The sequence below is a fragment of the Ahaetulla prasina genome, chromosome 1 (genome assembly GCF_028640845.1).
Source record: "Ahaetulla prasina isolate Xishuangbanna chromosome 1, ASM2864084v1, whole genome shotgun sequence".
Classification (NCBI taxonomy): domain Eukaryota; kingdom Metazoa; phylum Chordata; class Lepidosauria; order Squamata; family Colubridae; genus Ahaetulla; species Ahaetulla prasina.
In genome coordinates, this window is record NC_080539.1 from 257,332,875 (window position 1) to 257,354,478 (window position 21,604).

The 21,604-nt window shown below is 41.7% G+C and overlaps 1 protein-coding gene across 1 annotated transcript in view; it reads right to left on the reverse strand.

The window, feature by feature from the left end:
* Positions 1–2,873: 2,873 nt before the first annotated feature.
* The window catches only part of LOC131185706 (acyl-CoA (8-3)-desaturase-like), a 38,348-nt gene continuing 19,617 nt past the window's right edge, over positions 2,874–21,604 (reverse strand). The window contains exons 5-12 of the mRNA XM_058158531.1: positions 9,484–9,612; positions 7,841–7,898; positions 7,278–7,354; positions 6,150–6,247; positions 4,828–4,924; positions 3,408–3,487; positions 3,104–3,229; positions 2,874–2,964 (exon numbers count right to left, since the gene is read on the reverse strand). Coding sequence (XP_058014514.1) covers positions 2,874–2,964; positions 3,104–3,229; positions 3,408–3,487; positions 4,828–4,924; positions 6,150–6,247; positions 7,278–7,354; positions 7,841–7,898; positions 9,484–9,612 — 756 coding nt within the window. The remainder of the gene's footprint in view (positions 2,965–3,103; positions 3,230–3,407; positions 3,488–4,827; positions 4,925–6,149; positions 6,248–7,277; positions 7,355–7,840; positions 7,899–9,483; positions 9,613–21,604) is intronic.

Sequence of the window (21,604 nt, forward strand, 5' to 3'; positions counted from 1 at the left end):
ATCGTCCTATTTTATTTGCATTTTCGAAAAATTTTTGTTTTGCTATCCTAATTTTTTGTGCTATTTCTTTTTGTGTTATCAAACTGTGGCTTGGTGGTGGTGGGTAATGTGACTGGGTGAGAGTGGCCAACTTTTTTTTTTTACTTTTAAAAGCATTTTTTCTACAACTTCTTCAGCTGAAGAGGTTGTAAAAATGCTTTTAAAAGGCGCTGACGCTTCCAGCTGAGTTGTCTGATCTCCAGAGGCTTTTGTTTTCTTTTAAAAGCATTTTTTTTGCCTTTAAAAGAAAGAAACAACAACTCAGCTGTGATTGTCAGAGCCTTTTAAAAGCATTTTTTTACAACCTCTTCGGCCAAAGAGGTTGTAAAAATGTTTTTAAAAAGCTCTGACGATCCCAGCTGAGCCATGCAATCGTCAGAGGTTTTTTTTTTACTTTTAAAAGCATTTTTTTCGGCCGAAGAAAAAATGCTTTTAAAAGTAAAAAAAAACAAACTCTGATGATCACGTGGCTCAGCAGGACATGGGGGGGGGGATTTTTGCTACCGGTTCTCCGAACCACCCGCTGCCATCAATACCAGATCAGGTGATCCGGTCCGAACTAGGAGCATTTCACCCCTGGATTGGGGATTAAAAGGAGTTGTCTTGAAGAAAGATGAATTCAAACAAAAAGAATGGTCATTCTCACTTGTCATGGATATCCTCATCAAATCAGATAGTTGGAGCTGAAGAAGCTTCTTGGATGAGAAACAAAACATCTTCTAAGAAAAACCAGAAAATCCAGCTGACTCTTGAAAAAGATCCTTTGGGACAACCATGACTTGGATGATTGAGATTCTCCATAGACATTAAGATTAACTGCTGTAACACTGTAACACTATGATTTGAATTGATTTGGTTTCATTCCTGAGATCAGTCCTAATCATACCTTTCCTTCTTTCTCTTTTTCCCCCTGGTATCTAGTAATGTTTTCATTTTTATGATACCTGTTCTGACTGTGTTATTGGTCCCATTGACTGGGAAAAAATGGTGAGAATAACCTCCAAGCCTCAGCTCTGTCAGGGTTCCAAGTAATAGATCAATTGCAAGCAAAACTCCAAGGCAGGTGGTATCCTCAAAGAATAGCTTAATTGGAAATATCAAATTGGCAGCTCTGAAAAACCCATCCTCATAGAGACCAGTCAAAACTTATTTCTTTGTATGTTTCCTCCTCTTCAATTCCAGACCACCTTAAGGAAAAAGATTTATCCATGTTTGATGACCAGATGGGGTATTTGGTACAACAGGGAACAAAACCAGCAAAATCCAATAATTTTATATAATTTGCCTGCATTCAATCACTCACAGGCTTTATTCCTTCGCAGAAAAGGCTTCATTTGTTGAAACAGCACAATTTATGCGGAAAGAGGAAATTTATGTGGCAGGAGAATAAGTTGTGGCAATGATGAGAAAAGCTCAAGATCAACCCACAGTCAACAAGAAAGACAATTTGCTGTACTTTCTCCCATTGCCTCTGTTCAGAACAAAGAGAAGACTATACCGCCCGCCCGCCCCAATAATGTTGAATTACAACTCTCAACAACCATTGTCAGCAGGGGTGATCTCAAGGGAGGGTGGATTAAAAAAGGCAAGATGCTAGCAATGCCTGTGCTGAAGCCTGTACAATTATCAGAGCATGTGATCATAAGCATCACCCCACACACCGTTGTGGACACCCCTGTTAGGTACCATACCCTCTAAGGTGGATTTCTGAGTCTCAGCAAGGCCTCACCTGGCAGATTTCATGTCCTCCACTATGATTAAGAGTTAGAATAATGGGATGAATATCCCCAAAAGGAAGCATCTCTGTTGGTTATCTTAGCAAACGGAGTAATGCAGAATTAGGCACGGTGGCATGAAAGAAATGGCTGAGTCACTATTTTATTTATTTTTATTATTTATTTATTACCACCCATCACCTATTCAAAATGATTGGTTTTGTTCCTGCTTCTTCATTATCCCAAGAGACGGTCAACATCACAACTTCAAATTTCACCTCAGCTTTTTATATACAATTATCTCTGCTTTCCCACCTCAGAGTTGTCAAAAAAAACTCTATAAACCAGAATAAAACAATATCCAATTATATTTCACATAAATAGTAGAAGTACTGAATACTATATAAACATTCAAGTATCAACAGGAATTATCAAATGGTTTTCCAAAACTGTAACAAAAAACAGAACATTTGACTCTGGAATAGAGGGGGAGAAAGAAGAAGGGAGCCCATTTCTGGTAGCATCAGAGGAAGAAGATGGTCTTGACTTTACATCTAATGGAAAAGCTCCTGGAGGAAAGTCTTTACCAGTCTTTACTTCTTCAAATGAATATAGGCAGCCAGTCATGAGAACTCAATGAACTACTGTCAAGAATGAAAAAAAGACTCATTAAAGAAACTCAGATTCAAAAGTGTTTCATAATGATTGCTGATCATTACAAAATGTTGGATCTTGCAAAGTATAATTATTTCTCGCTCCAAACTAGAGTGGTGGTGTCCCACTGGAATGACCTGGGTGGGTGTATGACAGATAGTTAATCAGGGTCTAAAAGTGATGGCAACACTAGACAAGCCAAAGAAGTAATTGAAGGCTTATCAGCTCCTTTGTCAACATTCCCACCTACTTAAAGCAAAATTCTCTTTTTTGCCATTTGCCATGAGAGTTCCCAAGAGTTTCATCAAAACAACTTTCCAATCAGCCCCCTGGTTGTCTCCCATACATAAATGATGATACATAGAGGGGATCAAATCCTAATGTCTCTGCTAAAGAAGGGGAATAGAGAGGTGATCGATTCATTTCTTTTCTCTTCATGATTAAAAGTCATCCTTTCTTACCAAGTTAATGTACTTCTGTTGCTGTCTGAACATCTCCCACTCCCAATTCATGGAGATAAGCTTCCTGCCAGTCCTGCCCATATTCCTTCAGGCGACTGCAGAAAGAGAAAGGAGAAGGGGATTGACAGCAGTGAGACCATCTTCACCAGGCAATCTTTTTTGTCCTTTTTCTGGCTGGAATCTTTTCTGGATAAGCCAGTGCTCAAGAGGAGCCTCCCTCAGCCATGAACTTACTGCAATATATCTGCAAGAGCTGTGAGGATGGGCTTGCACTCATAGTGAACACCATGCTTGGCACACAGAGATTTCACCAGAGGAGCCACCTTGTAATAATTGTGTCGAGGCATGGTGGGGAAAAGGCTGCAAGAAGAAAAGAGGGTGTCAGGTGACAATCCCAGAATTTTTGCTAGATCCAAAACATGGCAGCCCTGCTTAACATCAGCCATGTGTGGTGTATAAGGTCTCCCCTTATACCCTGAAGGTCTCCCCCTCCCACACACACTTCTATGGCCTTGTTTCTTCTCTAGCTCATACTCACTGATGCTCAATCTGGAAGTTCAGGTGCCCAGTGAACCAGTCATTGAACCAGGAATGGTCAACATTACATGTTGCTGCGAGCTAAGGGAGAAAGAGACAGTGGGTGAAGTCCTCCAGTTGGCCCTTTTCTTTTCAGCCATTGTTGCTTCCTATCATAGGGAAGCTCTGTAACAAGTAACTCTTATTCTTGGCTTGTGGATCTGGACTTCTGTTTGGTTTCTCTTTGTTCCTTCTGGGTTTTCTTAACATTTTAATGTAAACATTTGACTCCAGCCAGCTCTAATAAACAATGTACCTTGTGCCTAAGGATTGGCACTGAAATCTTACAAGCCAGTCATGCACATTTTGAGGGTCCAAGAACAATTGTTATCTTAATTTGATACAGTGTTGTCCTGAAAATAAGACCTCCCTGGATAATAAGCCCCCACCCACCCCCACCCTCACCCCCACAAATGGGATGAAATAAATTGTAGGTTTTGTCCCGATTCCTGCCTACAGTTTTTGAGGTGGCACGTCCAGCACACCATTCAGAGGCAAGTGTGAATATCAGCCCATTCAGAAATGTTGTTAGCAATTGTACTCTCAATTTCCACCTGTTGACCATTAGGGCAAATGGTGACAGGTAGATGAGGAGAAGGTTTTTTACCTGTTGCCTCTGTTTTTTATGTGGCCTATGATTAATTCTCTCCCTCTCCCTTTCTTCAAGGTGTAATTTATTTTATTTATTTATTTATTTATTTGATTTTTATACCGCCCTTCTCCCGAAGGACTCAGGGCGGTGTACAGGCAAATAAAAACAGACAAGACAATATTATATAAAATGCAAAATTAAAAAACTTATTATAATTTGCCTAAAAATTTAAAATATATAGAAAACTAAAACCCCATTTAAAATTAATAAAAACTATAAAATCCATAAAATTTAAGCCAGCCCCGCGCGAATGAAAAGATGTGTCTTCAGTTCGCGGCGAAAGGTCCAAAGGTCAGGTATTTGGCGTAACCCCGGGGGAAGTTCGTTCCAGAGTTAAAATAGAATTGAGACTTTCTTTTTCCATAAATTGAACTTTGACTGCTTGCATACATTGATAGCTGGGCTGAGATTATACACTTCATCCAAGAAAATAATACTGTGAACAATTTTTAATTGGAGCTTTCTGCTATTTATTACCTTGCATATGCTCAGCAGATCCTTTAACATGGATCTTGCTCAACTCAAACTCCAACAATATGAATCCGTGCTATATACAGTATGCCTATTTTCCAATCCATACAAAAACTGAAGTGCTTGTTTCCCCCCAAAGGTTATGATGACTAGAGTACCTTAGTGATGGTCAGGAAAGTCAAAGTCCATGTGCCCCAACGCATGAATGGATTAAGTGAAAGAAAGATAGTGACAGAGCAGAAAATGAAAATGTTCTTACCTGGGAAGAGACCCAGTCCAAATTCTGGTCATAACTGATGTTCATTGGAATGTGATTCATTTGAGAGATCCAGAGAAACCATGTACTTTCTAGCAACCTGTGAAAACAGGTAATTTTGAGAAATAATTAGAAAACACATTATTGTCATTGTTTTCATTGACAAACTTCCCATTTTCTGATTTTTTTACAATTTTCTACTGACTTTGTCCTTACAAAGTCCACTACTTTTTCCAGTGTTTCTCTTCCTGTGGAAGACAAGTAACTAAAAGGGAGGGAATAAAGAGGATCACTCTGTAGCTAATGGCTTCTGTTACCCAGGGAGGCATTTGTTTATTTAAACTTCAAATATTCAAGGCCTTCTAATGCACAGAGAACCATAATTCCAGGGGATTTTAGCACCATAGTAGTCCTGATGTCAGAGAACATCTCATCCCTTCACCAGTTACCATCTATTATTAACATGTCAACTCAAGGTGGAGAACATACCTAATACTCCTTCCACCTATTTTTCCCAAACTACCTTAGAAAGTGGGTTGGGTTAAAAGAATATGATCCAAAGTCCCCCTGCCAGCTTTCATATTTTAAGGCAGGTATGGAACTCACTGCCTTTTGTCTTCTAGGCCAATACCTTCATCACTGTCCAAAGCTGGCCTTTGCAAACATATTATTGGCTATATATCATCATTTTGCCAGTGCTGAAAGGCAGGTTTTTAGAAAAGAGAGAATGTCGTCTCCTCTAGGTAAACTTGACTCGTGGTGAATCCATGAATATATAGGTGTTTGGAGGATGAGGGGTGTGTGGGAACAATAAAGAGATAGTTTAGAATTGCCTTCTTCTGAAATGCTTTTTAAAACAGTTAAGAAATTTAAAACTTTTTACTCTAGTATTAGGATCTGATATTTCCTGGCGGTCTCTCATTCAATTATTAAATAGGCTTGGCCCTAATTAATTTCTGCCTTCTGCTGTGATTGGTATTGCATTAAGATATTACAGTGTCAAGATCATATATGTAATACGTTGCAAATCAGATCAAGGACCTAACCACTTTTTCCTGTGATTCATGACTCAGACATTGTAGCAGTTGCCCTTCTTCAGACTGGCAAGATCATGGGGGACATGAAGCACCACACATAAAATCCCCCTCATTCCGAACACACGTTTTATACATCAATTATATGTATAGGAGGCAGCAGTGCAGTTGAGAATTATATGTGTTTATATATATGTGTTTATATACTATATAATCTTTTGTGTGATACCTACATATATTGTTGTGACAAAATAAAATAAATAAATAAATAGAATTCTCTAGAGTTCCTACCTGGCAAGCCAGTAATATGCCATGAAGGTCTTGAATCCCATTAAAGGAACGTAGATGAGGCACATACGGAAATTAAAAAATATAATAAGAGCAAGATTCTGGCCAAAAAAAAAGGAGGGGGGGGAGTAAAAATTATAAAAATGTTACATTTGTCAGTTTCAGATTTCCTAATTGCTTTATGCAATTGGGTTGGTTTTAAAATGTATAATTGTATAATTCAGATCAGATACTTAGTTAATTAAGATCAAATACATTCAGATCCGATCACTTAATTTAACAAATAGGGAAACACCCTGCTGAAATAATCATATTTAAAAGAAGGTCATTGCATTGTAACATAGCACAACAGCGGAACAATTCATTAGTCAGTTCTGCCCTAAAACGAATATGACGAATGAGAGCATGCAGGCCTTAAAACTAATCATCATAAGGTTTTATGAACCAATTGATTTCTAGAAGAAAGCCACATCCAAGAAAAGGAATTTCAATTCCTCTGGGAGGGGATTCATCCACCTATTCATTTTCTTATACCTGTTCCAGGTACTGTCAATACATATACCTTCTCATTGTTGCAAGTTCAGATTTGGGATCCCTAGTAGCTACTTGTCTTGTACCAATCCCTTCCAATAATAGCTCCAAAAAACATGATCACAACAGATTTCTTATTGTATAGTAATCCAGAAAAAGGCATTCAATGAATAAAATAACTGAGAAGGTCTCTGCTCTATGGGTGGCTTATTGCCTTCCAAAGGTATAGATCTCTTAGAGCTGCATGCTGTCTATTAAGAAGAAAGCACTACTGTGTTTTGCAGTTGCAGCATAGCTCTTTGAGAGAAGAAGGAGAACCCAAAGTAACCAAAAATACATGGCAAGTTTAATTTACATTTTAGAAGGAGGAGAGAGAGCAACTTGGTTGTGGCACTTGGTAAGAGAGCACATAGTAGAAATATATACAGCTAATGCCTGGAAAAAAATGGAATGGCATCTCCATTATCAAGACAATGCCTCATTCTTTTTAATGCATCTCCCTTTTGGTGAGCAATGATGATGCAATCACTGTTCCTGTTTCCCAATACATACTATACCATAACAGAAAGTATTGTGTCTGCATGTCCGTCAATTACTTACACTCCACATTTTCTTCCGAATAACATAGCGAAATATGATTGACTGCACAAAAGCAACGAATGCTAAAGGTGCCAAGACTGGAAAAAATGAAAGGAAGAACACAAGTGATTCCAGATATTCTCTAAGCTATTTTTCGCCTAAGCTTCTACTGATTGATTGGTTTAGCCAATTGATATAATTGCTTTTCTCACAAAATGTGGTTCTGAGTAGCATACAAACATAGTAACCATGAAAACCACGTAACCATTCAAGAAACGTTAAATATAAATAAAAACAAAAATAAAACCATGAAAATCCCCAAACCAGCAAGAGAACAACTACCACTTAACCCCAGACAGCCCCTTTTAAGGCTCTCCATGGGATCCCCAAGGTTGATGGAAGAACTTATAAGGAGCGTGCATAAGTGCACAAAAGTGCCTACCGTTCCTGTCCTATTGTTTCCTTTCAATATATGTTCTTGTATATAATGTTGTGACAAAAATAAAATAAAATAATAAAAATAAACTGATCCTGGTGTTTAGAGTTAGACTAACTTTTGGGTGCAAAATGGCCGAAGTACTCACAGCTAAAATATTTGTGCTGATGCTGGTAAGGCATGTATTTCTTTTTCTTCTTTCCAAGCTATAACAGAAACACATCAGTTTAATGAAGGACAAAATAAACCACTTTTCAGGATAGACTTAATAGCTTCTCCACCGTTCAGCTCAAAAACTGTAAAAAGTGATTGGTTCTCCTCATTAAGGGCAGATTTTGTCTGTGACTTTATATATGAAGTGACTTGATCTATCCCATCTGGGCTAAAATGAAAATAGAATAAGCAGCTTTATTAATCCTGGAGGGTGAAGAGTGCTTATTTGCAATACTAATTTTGGCATCATGAAAGTCATTGCTATGAAATGGATGGTTCTCTTTATAAATTTCTACATAACTTGTTTCTGTGTCTTAAATATGAAGTGACCTGATTGATCCCATCTGGACAAAAGTGGATTCCAGGGATAGGAAAACTTTACTATGCCTAGTAGATGAAGAGTGCAGTAATATTTTTGTTTCCGAAAGCTCATAAATATTGTGAATGACATAATACCATACAGATTAGAACAGGGGTGTCAAACTCGATTTTATTGAGGGTCGCATCAGGGTTGTGTTTGACCTCAGGGGGCCCGGGTGGGTGTAGCCAGCTTGATGTCACTCATGTCAGGGGCGCCTGTGGTGGTCTGAGCACTCTTCCAGAGAAAACGGGCTCGGGAGCTCCATTTTCAGCTGTGATGACCTCCTGCAACCTTCTGCCAGCAAAAACGGAGCTTGGGAGGACCGTGGGCAGCCCTCCCAAGCTACGTTTTTGTTGGCAGAGGCACCAGGCCGGTCCTTCGCTATTTCCAGGGTGGCCCCGCGGTCCAGATCTAAACACCCTGCGGGCTGGATCTGGCTCCCGGGCTTTCAGTTTGACGCCCCTAGATTAGAACAACCATGTTCTTTTCAAATGTTTTTGCATTTAGCAGGGAAATTTCAGATCGGGCAGCTTTAGGAAATTTTATTTGTCTTTTGAAAATCTGCAACAAATGACAAAGCATATTTACTGCGCTATGTTGCTGAATTTTAGTGGTAGAAAATTGAAGGGGTTGTGAAACTTCAAGATAGAATAGAATAGAATAGAATAACAGAGTTGGAAAGGACCTTGGAGATCTTCTAGTCCAACCCCCTGCTTAGGCAGGATACCCTAAACTACTCCAGACAAATGGTTATCCAATCTCTTCTTAAAGCTTCCAGTGTTGGAGCATTTACAACTTCTGGAGGGAAGGTGTTCCACTGATTAATTGTTCTATCTGTCAGGAAATTTCTCCTTAGTTCTAGGTTGCTTCTCTCCTTGATTAGTTTCCACCCATTGCTTCTTGTCCTATCATCAGGCAGGACAAGAAGCTTTGGAGAATAACTTGACTCCGTCTTCTTTGTGGCAACCTTGAGATATTGGAAGACTGCTATCACGTCACCCCTGGTCCTTTTTTTCATCAGAGTAGACATACCCAATTCCAGCAACCGTTCTTTATATGTTTTACTCTCCATTCCCCTAATCATCTTTGTTAAAAGAAAAAGAATAAGGGGAATTAGGCACTGCATGCAGTTCACAAGCCCTTGGCTACCTATGTCTGATAGCAAAATGTTCAGGCATTCATAATTTTTTGAATACAATTACCCAAACGTTACTCACCTCCACAGAGAGAGACTTCCCTAAGCTGAAGAGAAATGGGTGCATGTTGAGATCAGGATCCTTCAGGAAACAGTTCGGTTTGGCATGATGTTGGTTATGCATGTCAGTCCACCAGGTACTTGGTATACCCTGCATAGAAAATGTTGAAATGCATACATACATTCCAGTCTTCATTTGTTCTTTGGAAGAGCTATTACCATCTAAGTTATTCCTGATCTAGCTGTTTTCCAATGCCCCCATTTCCTCTGCCTCAATTGCTGGCACAGCAAATAGGGAAACTATGAAACCATCCTTTCCATTTTCAAGGGCATTAGGCTAATGGGACAAAGGCAGTGGTGGGATTCAAATTTTTTAACAACCGGTTCTGTGGGCGTGGCTTATTTTGGGGTGTGGCTTGGTGGTCATGTGACTGGGTGGGCGAGCCCTGGCTATGGGCATAGAAACTACTCAGAGGGCTAAAAAAAGTCATTTCTGACCGGTCCTCGCACTTATGACCATCCTCACATTTATGCCCATTGCAGCATTTTTAACAACCATGTCACTCATTTCACAACTGCTTCTCTTCACCACGGTTACAAGATAGGGTGCAAAATGTAAAATGTGAGGACAGTTGTAGGTGTGAGGACCAGTCAAAAGTGTGAGGACAGGTCAAAAATAACTTTTTCAGCCCTCTGAGTAGTCCCTATGCACAAAATGCTGCAACAGGCACATAGTGCCATATGCACATAGGGACTACCCAGAGGACTGAAAAAAGTGATTTCTGACAGGTTCTCGCACTTTTGATCAGTTCTCACACTTATGACCGGTCATCATTTATCCCTGTTGCAGCATTTTTAATAACCATGTCACAACTGCGGTGCTTCATGTGACCGGGTGGGCATGTCCAGGTGGTCATGTGACATAGCTTCTTTGCCCTAATGATTTTTTGCTGCAATGTTCTTAAGTATGAAAAACGGTCATAAGTCACTTTTTCAGTGCCATGCTTGTTAAACCAATTACCAGAACAAATCCATTCTCCCTCCCTCTTTCTCTCCATCTCTTTCTCCCCCTTTCTCTCTTTCCTTAATCTCTTTCTCCCTCCCTCTTTCTCTCCTTCATCTTTCTCCCCCCTCTTTCTCTCAATCTTTCCTTAATCTCTCTTTCTCCCTCCTTCTCTTTCTCCCCCCTTTCTCTTCTTCATCTTTCTCCCCCTTCTATCCTTCATCTCTCTTTCTCTCCTTCATCTTTCTCTCCATCTTTCTCTCCATAATCTCTCTTTCTCCCTCCCGCTCTTTCTCTCCATCTTTCTCCCCCCTTCTTTTCTTCATCTTTCTCCCCCTTCTATCCTTTATCTCTCTTTCTCTCCTTCATCATTTTCTGCCCCCCCCCTTTCTCTCTATCTCTCTTTCTCCAAACGGAGTAGGGTAGGCTGGCCCTGCCCTGGTATTCTAAAATTTCTTGCCTGAGAATTTCCTGTGGATGAATCCTGTTATGGAGTCTCATAAAATGACACTGTTTTCCCTATCAAGCAGTTATGTACGATTTTTTATTTAAAATGCATCACAGTAATTGTCAATTATACCTGCCCAGAGATTCATCTCAGTTCTTCCACAATTGGGATAGAGTTATCATACTGAGTTGTGCTTTGTTGTCTTTGCAGTAATTGGTAGATTAGCCATTAGCTCTTGGGTATAAAAACATATCTCAGAGTTATGGCTGCATTATAACCAAAAGAAATCTATGCTGCTCCTGAAAAAAATTCTCTTTAAAATTGGAGGGCGATAGGTTGCATGTCCCATCTTACATTTGCTGGCAATATGGTAATTCTATTCTTTGTTTTGGGAGAAAAGATTGTCTTCAAGGTTTTTTTCTTTTCATTTAGCCATGGTATGAATGGGAACTGGAAAAGAGCAGTATATTTTTGATGCATACTTAAAACAGTTGAGCAAGTGAATTCAAAATTAGGAGTGCACTATAGGCATTTGAGAATGAGCTGTGTCAACTTTGACACAGAAAGGATGACACTATGAGCAATTTTATTCAGCTCAATATGATAGAAAACTAGAAAGATGGATGGATAGATAGATAGATAGATATTATCAATACAATGCCCAGTATATTTTGGATAAAGCTCAACAAAGTGTCCATTCATTTAGGATATATCCCAGAGGCTGGTTTCATTTCTGTATCCAGGGGCTATATTAATAAACCAGCATCCAAAGTCTGCAAGGTCTGTTTGCAGGCCTTCTGTCTTGCAGCCCCTTTGTTGCAACTTTAGATGCTAATTTATTAGTACAGCCATCATATTAAGTGACAGAGCCAGTGAGAACAAGGCTAAAACATTCAATCTTTTGCAGAGAGCTGGATTTTGGGCAGAAGGTGAAAAAATAGCTGTAGGGAGTCAAATGTTGGCTGAATAAAACTATCCAGCGAGGTTCTTGGAACGGGTGGCTAGCGAGACGCTTGGATGGGGTAGCCAGCGAGGTGCATGGATCGGGTGGGCAGCGACCATGAGCTGCTGGCTATCCCATCCAAGCGTCTCGCTCGCCACCATTCAAGAACCTCACTGGCCACGCGGCCGCCAACCGTAGGCTACCTATATCCAAGCACCTCACTAGTGGCTGGTGGCTGCATGGCTAGTGAGACACTTGGATGGGGGTAGGCCACCGTTGGCGGCCATGTGGCCAGCGAGGCGCTTGGATGGGTGGCTAGTGAGGCGCTTGGATGGAGGTAGGCTTTGGTCGGCGGCCGCATGGCCAGTGAGGTGCTTGGATGGGGGTAGGTCAACCACCTTTCCCAGTCCCACTTCCCCAGGGGCAGCACTCGGCTGTACTTACCTTCTGCTGCTGGAGCAGTCGGGGCAGTCCAAGGTGGGCCGTCTGAGATGGGGAACAGAGTGGCGGTGGCAAAAGTAGGAAACGCTGGGCCACGAGGAAAGGATAGGGATAGCTACAGCTATGCCTCAGTGTGTCACTAAGGCAAACTGTGCAACTCTGCGAGTGAGGCCAATAAATAGTGGTGGGGCGGGGCGATGGGTGGGCAAGCAAGCAATTTTAAAAATGCTTCGGTGTGTTCCGAAGCCAATAAATAGTGGTGGGGCGGGGCCGGGCATGGTGCGGCTGAGCCAGACATTTAACAAGCGGTTCTTAGGTGTGCTCTCAGGGGGGGAGGAGAGTGTGAGCCAGCAATTTAACGACTGTGCTGGGAGGCCGGTAAGTAATGGTGGGGAGGGAGGGGCAAGGGGCGGGGAGAACTGGCAATTTAACAAATGGTTCGGCCGAACCGCCTAGAACCGGCAGAATCCCATCACTGGACAAAGGTCATAGTTATTCAACATCTTCAGCTAATGATTCCAGCATGAAAATGCTATGTTAGAAATAATCAGGAAGATGGATCCCAAAAACATCCGATTCTTTTCTCACTAGAGATGGTGAATTTACTTCGCCAGCTAACAGAATTATGTCACTCCCAAGGGTTGCTAATTCCTGTAGTTACACCATTTATATCTGAATTTTGCAGAGATTCCATATACTATACTTTTTATAACTCCAGGTCTTTGGGGCCTACTGTCTGGAAACTTATTTATTTATTTATTTATTTATTTATTTATTTATTTATTTATTTAATCACATTTTTATACCGCCCTATCTCTTGAGGGACTCAGGGTGGTTTACAGCCTATTAAAAACGCAAATATAAATACAAGATAAAACACTAATTAAAAACTTATTGAATAAGGCCGAATTTTAAAATTATAATTAAAATAATAAAACCCCGTTAAAAACTAAATTTAAAATTAAGATTCTAGTCCAGTCCTGTGCAAATAAATAAATGTGTCTTAAGTTTGCAGCGGAAGGTTCGAAGGTCGGAAAGTTGACGAAGTCCTGGGGGAAGTTCATTCCAGAGGGTGGGAGCCCCCACAGAGAAGGCCCTTCCCCTGGGTGTCGCCAGTCGGCACTGCCTGGAGGACGGCACCCTAAGGAGTCCCTCCCTGTGAGAGCGCACGGGTCGGTGGGAGGCAATCAGTGGCAGCAGACGGTCCCGTAGGTAACCCGGCCCTAAGCCATGGAGCGCTTTGAAGATGGTTACCAAAACCTTGAAGTGCACCCGAAAGGCCACAGGTAGCCAGTGCAGTCTGCGCAGGAGTGGTGTCACATGGGAGCCACGAGGGGCTCCCTCTATCACCCGCGCAGCCGCATTCTGGGCTAACTGGAGCCTCAGGGTGCTCTTCAAGGGAAGCCCCATGTAGAGAGCATTGCAGTAATCCAGGCGAAATGTCACGAGAGCATGAGTGACTGTGCATAGGGCATCCTGGTCTAGGAAGGGGCGCAACTGGTGGACCAGGCGAACCTGGTAAAAAGCTCTCCTGGAGACGGCCGTCAAATGGTCTTCGAAAGACAGCCATCCATCCAGGAGAACGCCCAAGTTGCGCACCCTTTCCATTGGGGCCAATGACTCGCCCCCAACAGTCAGCCGCGGCTGCAGCTGACTGTACCGGGGTGCCGGCATCCACAGCCACTCTGTCTTGGAGGGATTGAGCTTGAGCCTGTTTCTTCCCATCCAGACCCGTATGGCCTCCAGACATCGGAACAACACTTCGATAGCTTCGTTGGGGTGGCCCGGTGTGGAAAAGTACAGCTGAGTATCATCAGCGTACAGTTGGTACCTCACACCGAAACCACTGATGACCTCACCCAGTGGCTTCATATAGATGTTGAACAGGAGGGGCGAGACAATCGACCCCTGCGGCACCCCACAAGTGAGGTGCTTCGGGGTCGACCTCTGCCCTCCCGTCAACACCGTCTGCGACCGGTCGGAGAGATAGGAGGAGAACCACCGATAAACGGTGCCTCCCACTCCCAATCCCTCCAACCGGTGCAGCAAGATACCATGGTCGATGGTATCAAAAGCCGCTGAGAGGTCTAATAGGACCAAGGCAGAGGAATAACCCCTATCCCTGGCCCTCCAGAGATCATCAACCAACGCGACCAAAGCTGTCTCCGTGCTGTATCTGGGCCAAAAGCCGGACTGGAACGGGTCTAGATAGACAGTTTCATCCAGATACTGGGGTAATTGACGTGCCACCATACTCTCTACAACCTTCGCCACAAAACGAAGGTTGGAGACCGGACGATAGTTACCTAAAACAGGTGGGTCCAGGAAAGGCTTCTTGAGGAGAGGTCTCACCACCTCCTCTTTCAAGGCGGCAGGGAAGACCCCCTCCAACAAAGAAGCATTCGAAATCCCCTGGAGCCAGCCTCGTGTCACCTCCTGCGTGGCCAGTACCAACCAGGAGGGGCATGGGTCCAGTAAAAATGTGGTGGCATTCAACCTCCCCAATAACCCGTCCATGTCCTCAGGAGCCACAGGGTCAAACTCATCCCAAACAGTCTCAACAAGACGGCTCTCTGACCTCTCACCTGGATCCACCCAATTTTGATCCAGGCCATCCCGAAGCTGAACGATTTTATCGTATAGATAACCACTAAACTCCTCGGCACGTCCCTGCAACGGGTCATCCCGCTCCCCCTGTTGAAGGAGAGAGCGAGTCACCCGAAACAGGGCGGCCGGGCGGTTATCTGCCGACGCAATGAGGGAGGAGACGTACCGACGTCTCGCTTCCCTCAATGCCACTAGGTAGGTCCTGTTATATGACCTAACTAGTGTCCGATCAGCCTCCGAACGACTGGATCTCCAGGAACTCTCTAGGCGTCTTCTCCTGTGTTTCATCTCCCTCAGCCCCTCGGAGAACCAAGGAGCTGGTTGAGACCTATGCCGGGTCAGAGGCCGCAAAGGCACGACACGGTCTAGAGCCCCAGCCGTGGCCAGTTCCCAAGCCGCGACTAGTTCTTCAGCCGTGCCGTGAGCCAGACCCTCAGGAAATGGCCCAAGCTCTGTCCGGAACCTCTCCGGGTCCATCAGGCGCCTGGGACGGAACCAACGTATTGGTCCCGTCTCCTTGCGGTGTTGAGTGGCGATCAGAAAGTCTAGATGAAGGAGAGAGTGATCTGACCATGACAAAGGTTCAATGACTAAATCTCTCAAGTCCAGATCCTTCAACCACTGTCCAGAGATAAAAATCAGGTCCAGTGTGCCTCCCCCAATGTGAGTAGGGCCATCAACTACTTGAGTCAGGTCCAAGGCCGTCATGGAAGCCATGAACTCCCGAGCTGCTGTCGACGACATGCCGGTCGATGGCAAATAAAAGTCCCCCATGACCATAAGTCTGGGGGTCTCAACCGCCACTCCAGCAAGCACCTCCAGGAGCTCGGGCAGGGCTGCTGCCACGCAGCAAGGAGCCAGGTACGTGACCAACAAGCCTATCTGACACCTATGACCCCACCTCACAAAAAGGGATTCACAGCCGGCAATCTGAGGTACAGTGGTTTCCCTCGGCTCTAGACTCTCCTTAATAACAACCGCCACCCCCCCACCCCTACCTTGGGTCCTCGGTTGATGGAATGCTCGGAAACCCGGTGGGCACATTTCAACAAGGGGCACGCCCCCTTCTGTGCCCAACCAGGTTTCCGTAACGCCCATTAGGTCCGCGGAACCCCCCTGGATAAGATCACAAATTAAGGGGGCCTTGTTAACCACGGACCGTGCGTTGCACAACATCAACCAGAGGCCTAGGCCTAGGCTCTGAGGGTCTTGACCATCCAGGGAACGGGAGAAGTCTGAGGGATCGGGGTGCGTGATCGCCTTCAAACATCGAGCACACACCCCCAAAAAACTTAATTCTATGTATTGGGGAAAGTTAATCTGTTTGTGTGTGCAAGATCAGTACATTAGTTAGCTCAGTTGCAAAGGTGCATTAGGTTAAGTAATTGAATCCTCATCATTCAAATCCCATAAATCATTGTTCTGTCTCCATTTCAATGTAAATTAGGAGGAATCAGCAGTCATCTTCAAAATATAAAAGTGAAGCTTTTATATACGTATTATTTTTATTGCTTATCTTTCTTTTAGACGACTGCCATGGGTTCTCTTAGGTATACCCAGGTTGGCAGGCTCCAAAACTTTAAGAGAGGCAACACAACCCCAATAAGTCTCTAGTTAACACACCCACAAGTACTCATAGGCTCGTATTCACTTTTACTATACGATTCTTCCCCTATTCTACTACAGCTTCTGTTCTTCCATTACTTCTCTTTGTGAACCCTATTTCTGGAGAACAGTAACTCTTCTATTTGCCCAAGGCATCTTCAGGCTGTTGTAGTTATCCTAACACAAACCATATTTCCATCCAGACCACAATTCCAACACCACCACATCCATTTGCCTCTCTGATCAGGTTTTATAGACACCAGTTGCTCAGATGGCTAGGAGAGAAGTCTTAAAGGGACAGTGTACCAGCAGCCCAGATCAGAGGTGGTATTCAGCCGGTTCGCATTGGTTGGCATGAATTGTTGCCAGAAATTTGGCCAAGGTCGCTGAATCGGTAGTGATGGACAGCTGACCACGCCCCTGAACCGGTTCCCTGGTCACCACTCACTCACTCCACCTGCCATGTTCATCGCCACGATGTTCTTCACGCACGTGCATCCCATTGACTTGCAAATTGAGTGGGATGCACATGTGTGAAGAACATGGCGCCGACGGCAGCAGTTTTTTCTATGACCTTCAATAGTTTTCGGTGGCCTGTGACCAGCTGCCATTGCCTCTTTGAGAGTTGCTTTGCAGCTGCAGTGGCTGGCTGGGGGCCGCCAAAAACTCTGGTCAGCTTGCCTTCCAGCTGCTGTGGAAGGTAAGCAACCCGAACAAAGAGGCAGTGGTGGGAAAGGAAGGAAGCAGGGCTAGGGCTGGGGCCGCTAAAGAGGTGAAACAGGGGTGACTGGCAAAGGGAGGGTGGGGGTTGATAGGTGGAAATTCCAAAAATGTTCCTACCTTTTCCTGTGGGCGTGGCTAGGTGGGGGATCATGTGACTGAGTGGGCATGGGCATGAGTGACAAGAAATTGGCCACACCCACTCAGTCACATGGGCTCCCCACCTAGCCACACCCACTGAACCGGTAGCGAAAGTTTTTGAAACCCACCATTGGCCCAGATGCTGCCATTTTGCAGACAGTCTGTCCTCTCGCTGGAACATATGTTAGATTTTGCCAGATATAGAAATAATAGAAAATCTATACATTGACAAGTTTCTGGGTAAAACTTGATGTGTATGAAGAAGAACACCAACTAAAGAACTAGCAGCTTTGCCTTCACATTGTTATATACATAATAAGATCTTGGAACCCTAGTGGATGATCACCTAAGCATGAGCCAGCAGTGTGTGGCAGCAGCCAGAAAAGCTAATACAATCCTTGGTTGTATAAACAGAGGCATAGAATCAAAATCATATGAAGTATTAGTACCACTTTATAAAGCTTTAGTAAGGCCACACCTGGAATACTGCATCTAGTTTTGATGACCACATTACAAAAAAGATGTTAAGACATTGGAAAAAATGCAAAGAAGAGCAACTAAAACGATTAAAGGCCTGGAGACAAAAACTTATGAAGAACGGTTGCAGGAATTGAGTATGGCCAATCTAGAGAAAAGAACTAGGGGTGACATCACAGCAGTTTTCCAGTATTTGAGTGGCTGTTAGAAAGAAGAAGGTGTCATCTTATTTTCCAAAGCACCAGAAAGCAAGACAAGAAATAATGGATGGAAACTAATTAAGGAGAGAAGCAACTTGGAATTAAGAAAAAAAAACCCTTCCTAACAGTGAAGACAATTAATCAGTGGAACAGCTTGCCTTCAAAAGTTGTAGGGGCTTCACCACTGGAGGTTTTTAAGAAAAGACTGGATACCAACTATCTGAAATGGTATAGGGTTTCCTCCTTGAGCAGTGGGTTGGATTAGAAGACCTCCAAGGTCCCTTCCAGTTCTATTCTCATTGATTGACAAATACTGTAATTTTTTTAGCATAGATATGTGCTATAGTGGCAATAAAGTGGGGTAAAATCACAAACAGTAAAGAAATGGAAGTGTCAAATGTCCCAACCAACAGGAGCCATCAGAATGAAGCCTACAAATATCTGTGCCCTTTAAATTGAATAACATCCATATAGACAAATTAAAAATGTGATTAGTAAAGAATACATTCAAATGGTGAGAAAACGGATTGCAGAAAATATGACTTCAGCAACAGAGTGGTCAATGCTTGGAATGCACTACCTGACTCTGTTGTTACATCCTCAAACCCCCATAACTTTAACTTTAAACTATCTCCTGTCTACTGTGGACCTCACCCCACTCCTAAGAGGTCTGGAAGGGGTGTGCATAAGTGCACCAGCGTGCCTACTATTCCTGTCCTACTGTCCCCATTTATTTGTACCCATTTCCTGTTCATATCCATGTTTATACTTATATCTGTTATCTCGTACATGTTTGACAAACTAAATAAAAAAATAAAAAAAAACACAAAAAAAAACAGTCAAAGATGAAAACCATGAAATGGCCGATTATGTAAAACAGCCAAGAACAAGCATTGGTGCAAGTTAAAAGTTGGAACTTACAGAAGTACAGGAAACAAAACATGAATATCAAGCTAGTGTAATAAAACAAAATAGAATGCTAGCAAGCAAAATTATTGCATGATTAATTTCTACAAAAAATTAAGGTAAAAGTGATTAAAGATAAAACCTGATGATGGCTTACAACTGGAATATTAAAAAAAAAGAAACTAAAGGTTTGACTGGCTATTTAAGAGCAAGATATTTAAACTAATGCATTTGAGGCCAGAAGTGAAAAATCATCAAATGTATGATTTGATGATGCATTGATGCAAACAATGCAGGTTGTACAAAGAAGCAAAAGAAACAGTAGAATAAATACTCAGTTCATGCAAGAAAATTGCACAAACTGATTATAAACAACAACATAACACAGTTGCCAAAATGATTGAATGGAATATCTGTAAAAATTATCATGTGCCAATAATGAGGAATTGGTGGCACATGATACAGTTGAAAAAAGAAGTTGAAATGAGCATGTTAAAATATTGTGAGGTTTTCAAATATGGATTGATAGTCTTGGATCATAATATAACAAATATAACTGCAATTGAAAATAAGAAAGATAATTGGATAATTTATCTGGCAATACCAGGAAAAAGTAGAATAGAACGGGAGAAGATCACAAAGTATCAAGATCTGAAAATCAAAACTGAAAAATTATGGCATAAACTGGCAATGGTGTTCCAGTGTTTATTGCACATTGGGTGCCATAACAAATATTCTTGCATGGCACTCAGAAAATTGGCATTGAGAACATTTCCATCTGACAATTGCAAAGGGCTATGCTGCATACATATATTACACCAATACATTACAACATCCTAGGCCCTTAGGAAGAACTTGATGTATATGAATATCCACGCTAGCTAAAGAACTGGCAGCTGTGCCTGCACGTTGTTGTGAAACAATTAATAATAATAACACTGGACTGGACTCAACCAGAACTAAAAGTCTGGATAGGAAGATCAGAAAAATAATGACAATGAATTATGCCCTTTATTCACACAGCAAAGGTGACAGACTCTACCTACCAAGGGCATGGGATATTGCAAGTAATACTAGATAGCTGAAAAACAAAAAAGGCATTTGGAAGAATAACTGAAGGACAGTGAAGAAGATGCAATGAAGCTAGTACACACTGTGAAGGCTTACTGGATATCAGAGGGATCAAACGGGCCTACAAGGAAGACCAAATGAAGACTAGAAAAGAGACAAAGCAATAAAAAGACAGAAAAATGGTTAAAACCCCAGGCCCAGATGGGCTACTGGCAGAATTCTATAAATGCTTTTCAGACATGTTAAGCTCGCCACTGAAGGAACTTCAGTGAAGATTTAAGCTTAATGTTAACCGCTCCAATCTTGATTGCAAAAAATATGACTTCAGTAATAGAATTGTTAATGCTTGGAATATACTACCTGACTCTGTGGTCTCTTCCCAAAATCCCCAAAGCTTCAACCAAAAACTGTCTACTATTGACCTCACCCCATTCCTAAGAGGTCTGTAAGGGGCGTGCATAAGAGCACAAATGTGCCTACCGTTCCTGTCCTATTGTTTCCTTTTGCTATATCCAATTAATATAGTTATTACATACTCATACTCATATATATGCTTATATATTGTATAGTTATTTCATACTTATGCTTATATATACTGTGTGACAAAATAAAAAAAAACTTTGTAACAAGTTATTAACACAAGCCAAATTACCAAATACACGGACAGAAGCAAATATTATGCTAATACCAAAGGAGGATGTAGATCTGACACAGATAAAAAATTATAGACCAATATCTCTACTAAATGTGGACTATAAAAATTTTTGCTTCAATAATAGCAGAGAGACTGAAAAAAAATCTTTTTTTCTTTTTTTTTCTTTTGTATATATTCTATTTGCAGTTTTTCCTTTTACAACCAACATATTTTGTGGACAGTGTAATGACTGGGTCAATACATTTTTTCACAGTGCTAACAATAATAATATAATTACATATACATAGTTTTTTCTTCCAACTTCTAACCTTAATAAACTCATTTTAATTATAAAATATTATCTTATATATAAATATGTATAATATTATTTTCCCAATTTATACTCCTCCCTCCCACTTATTGGGGTTCTTCCAGATTCATCTTTTTATCTTCAAACAGTACTCTTCTCTCTTAATGATTCTTTATCGCTTTTTCCACATATATATTTGAATATCAATTACATGTCTTACAATGTGTTTATTGACCCCTATTAGATCACCAATATTTTAATATTTAAAATATTACTCAAATTCCACCAAATCCCAATATATCAGTTTTCTGTAGACACCAATAAAAACATTTATTAATAAAAAATCAGCCCCAGTGTTATGTCTCTAGGTCCCCTAAATTTGTAATCCTTAAAGCTATAAATTCCAATATATTTTGCTCACCATTAATCATAATAATACATTTAAATATGCCTAATCACAGTCTTCCACCTCTTAACCATAGTATGTTTCTGAATATAGTAAATTTTTATATATATATATATAACTATTTTCCCAAATTATATTTCTATTTATTTCTACTAGTTTTTAATATCATCCCAGTACTACAAAATATTATCTCTATCCATTATCTCTCATCCTTGTTTGAAGTTTTTGAAG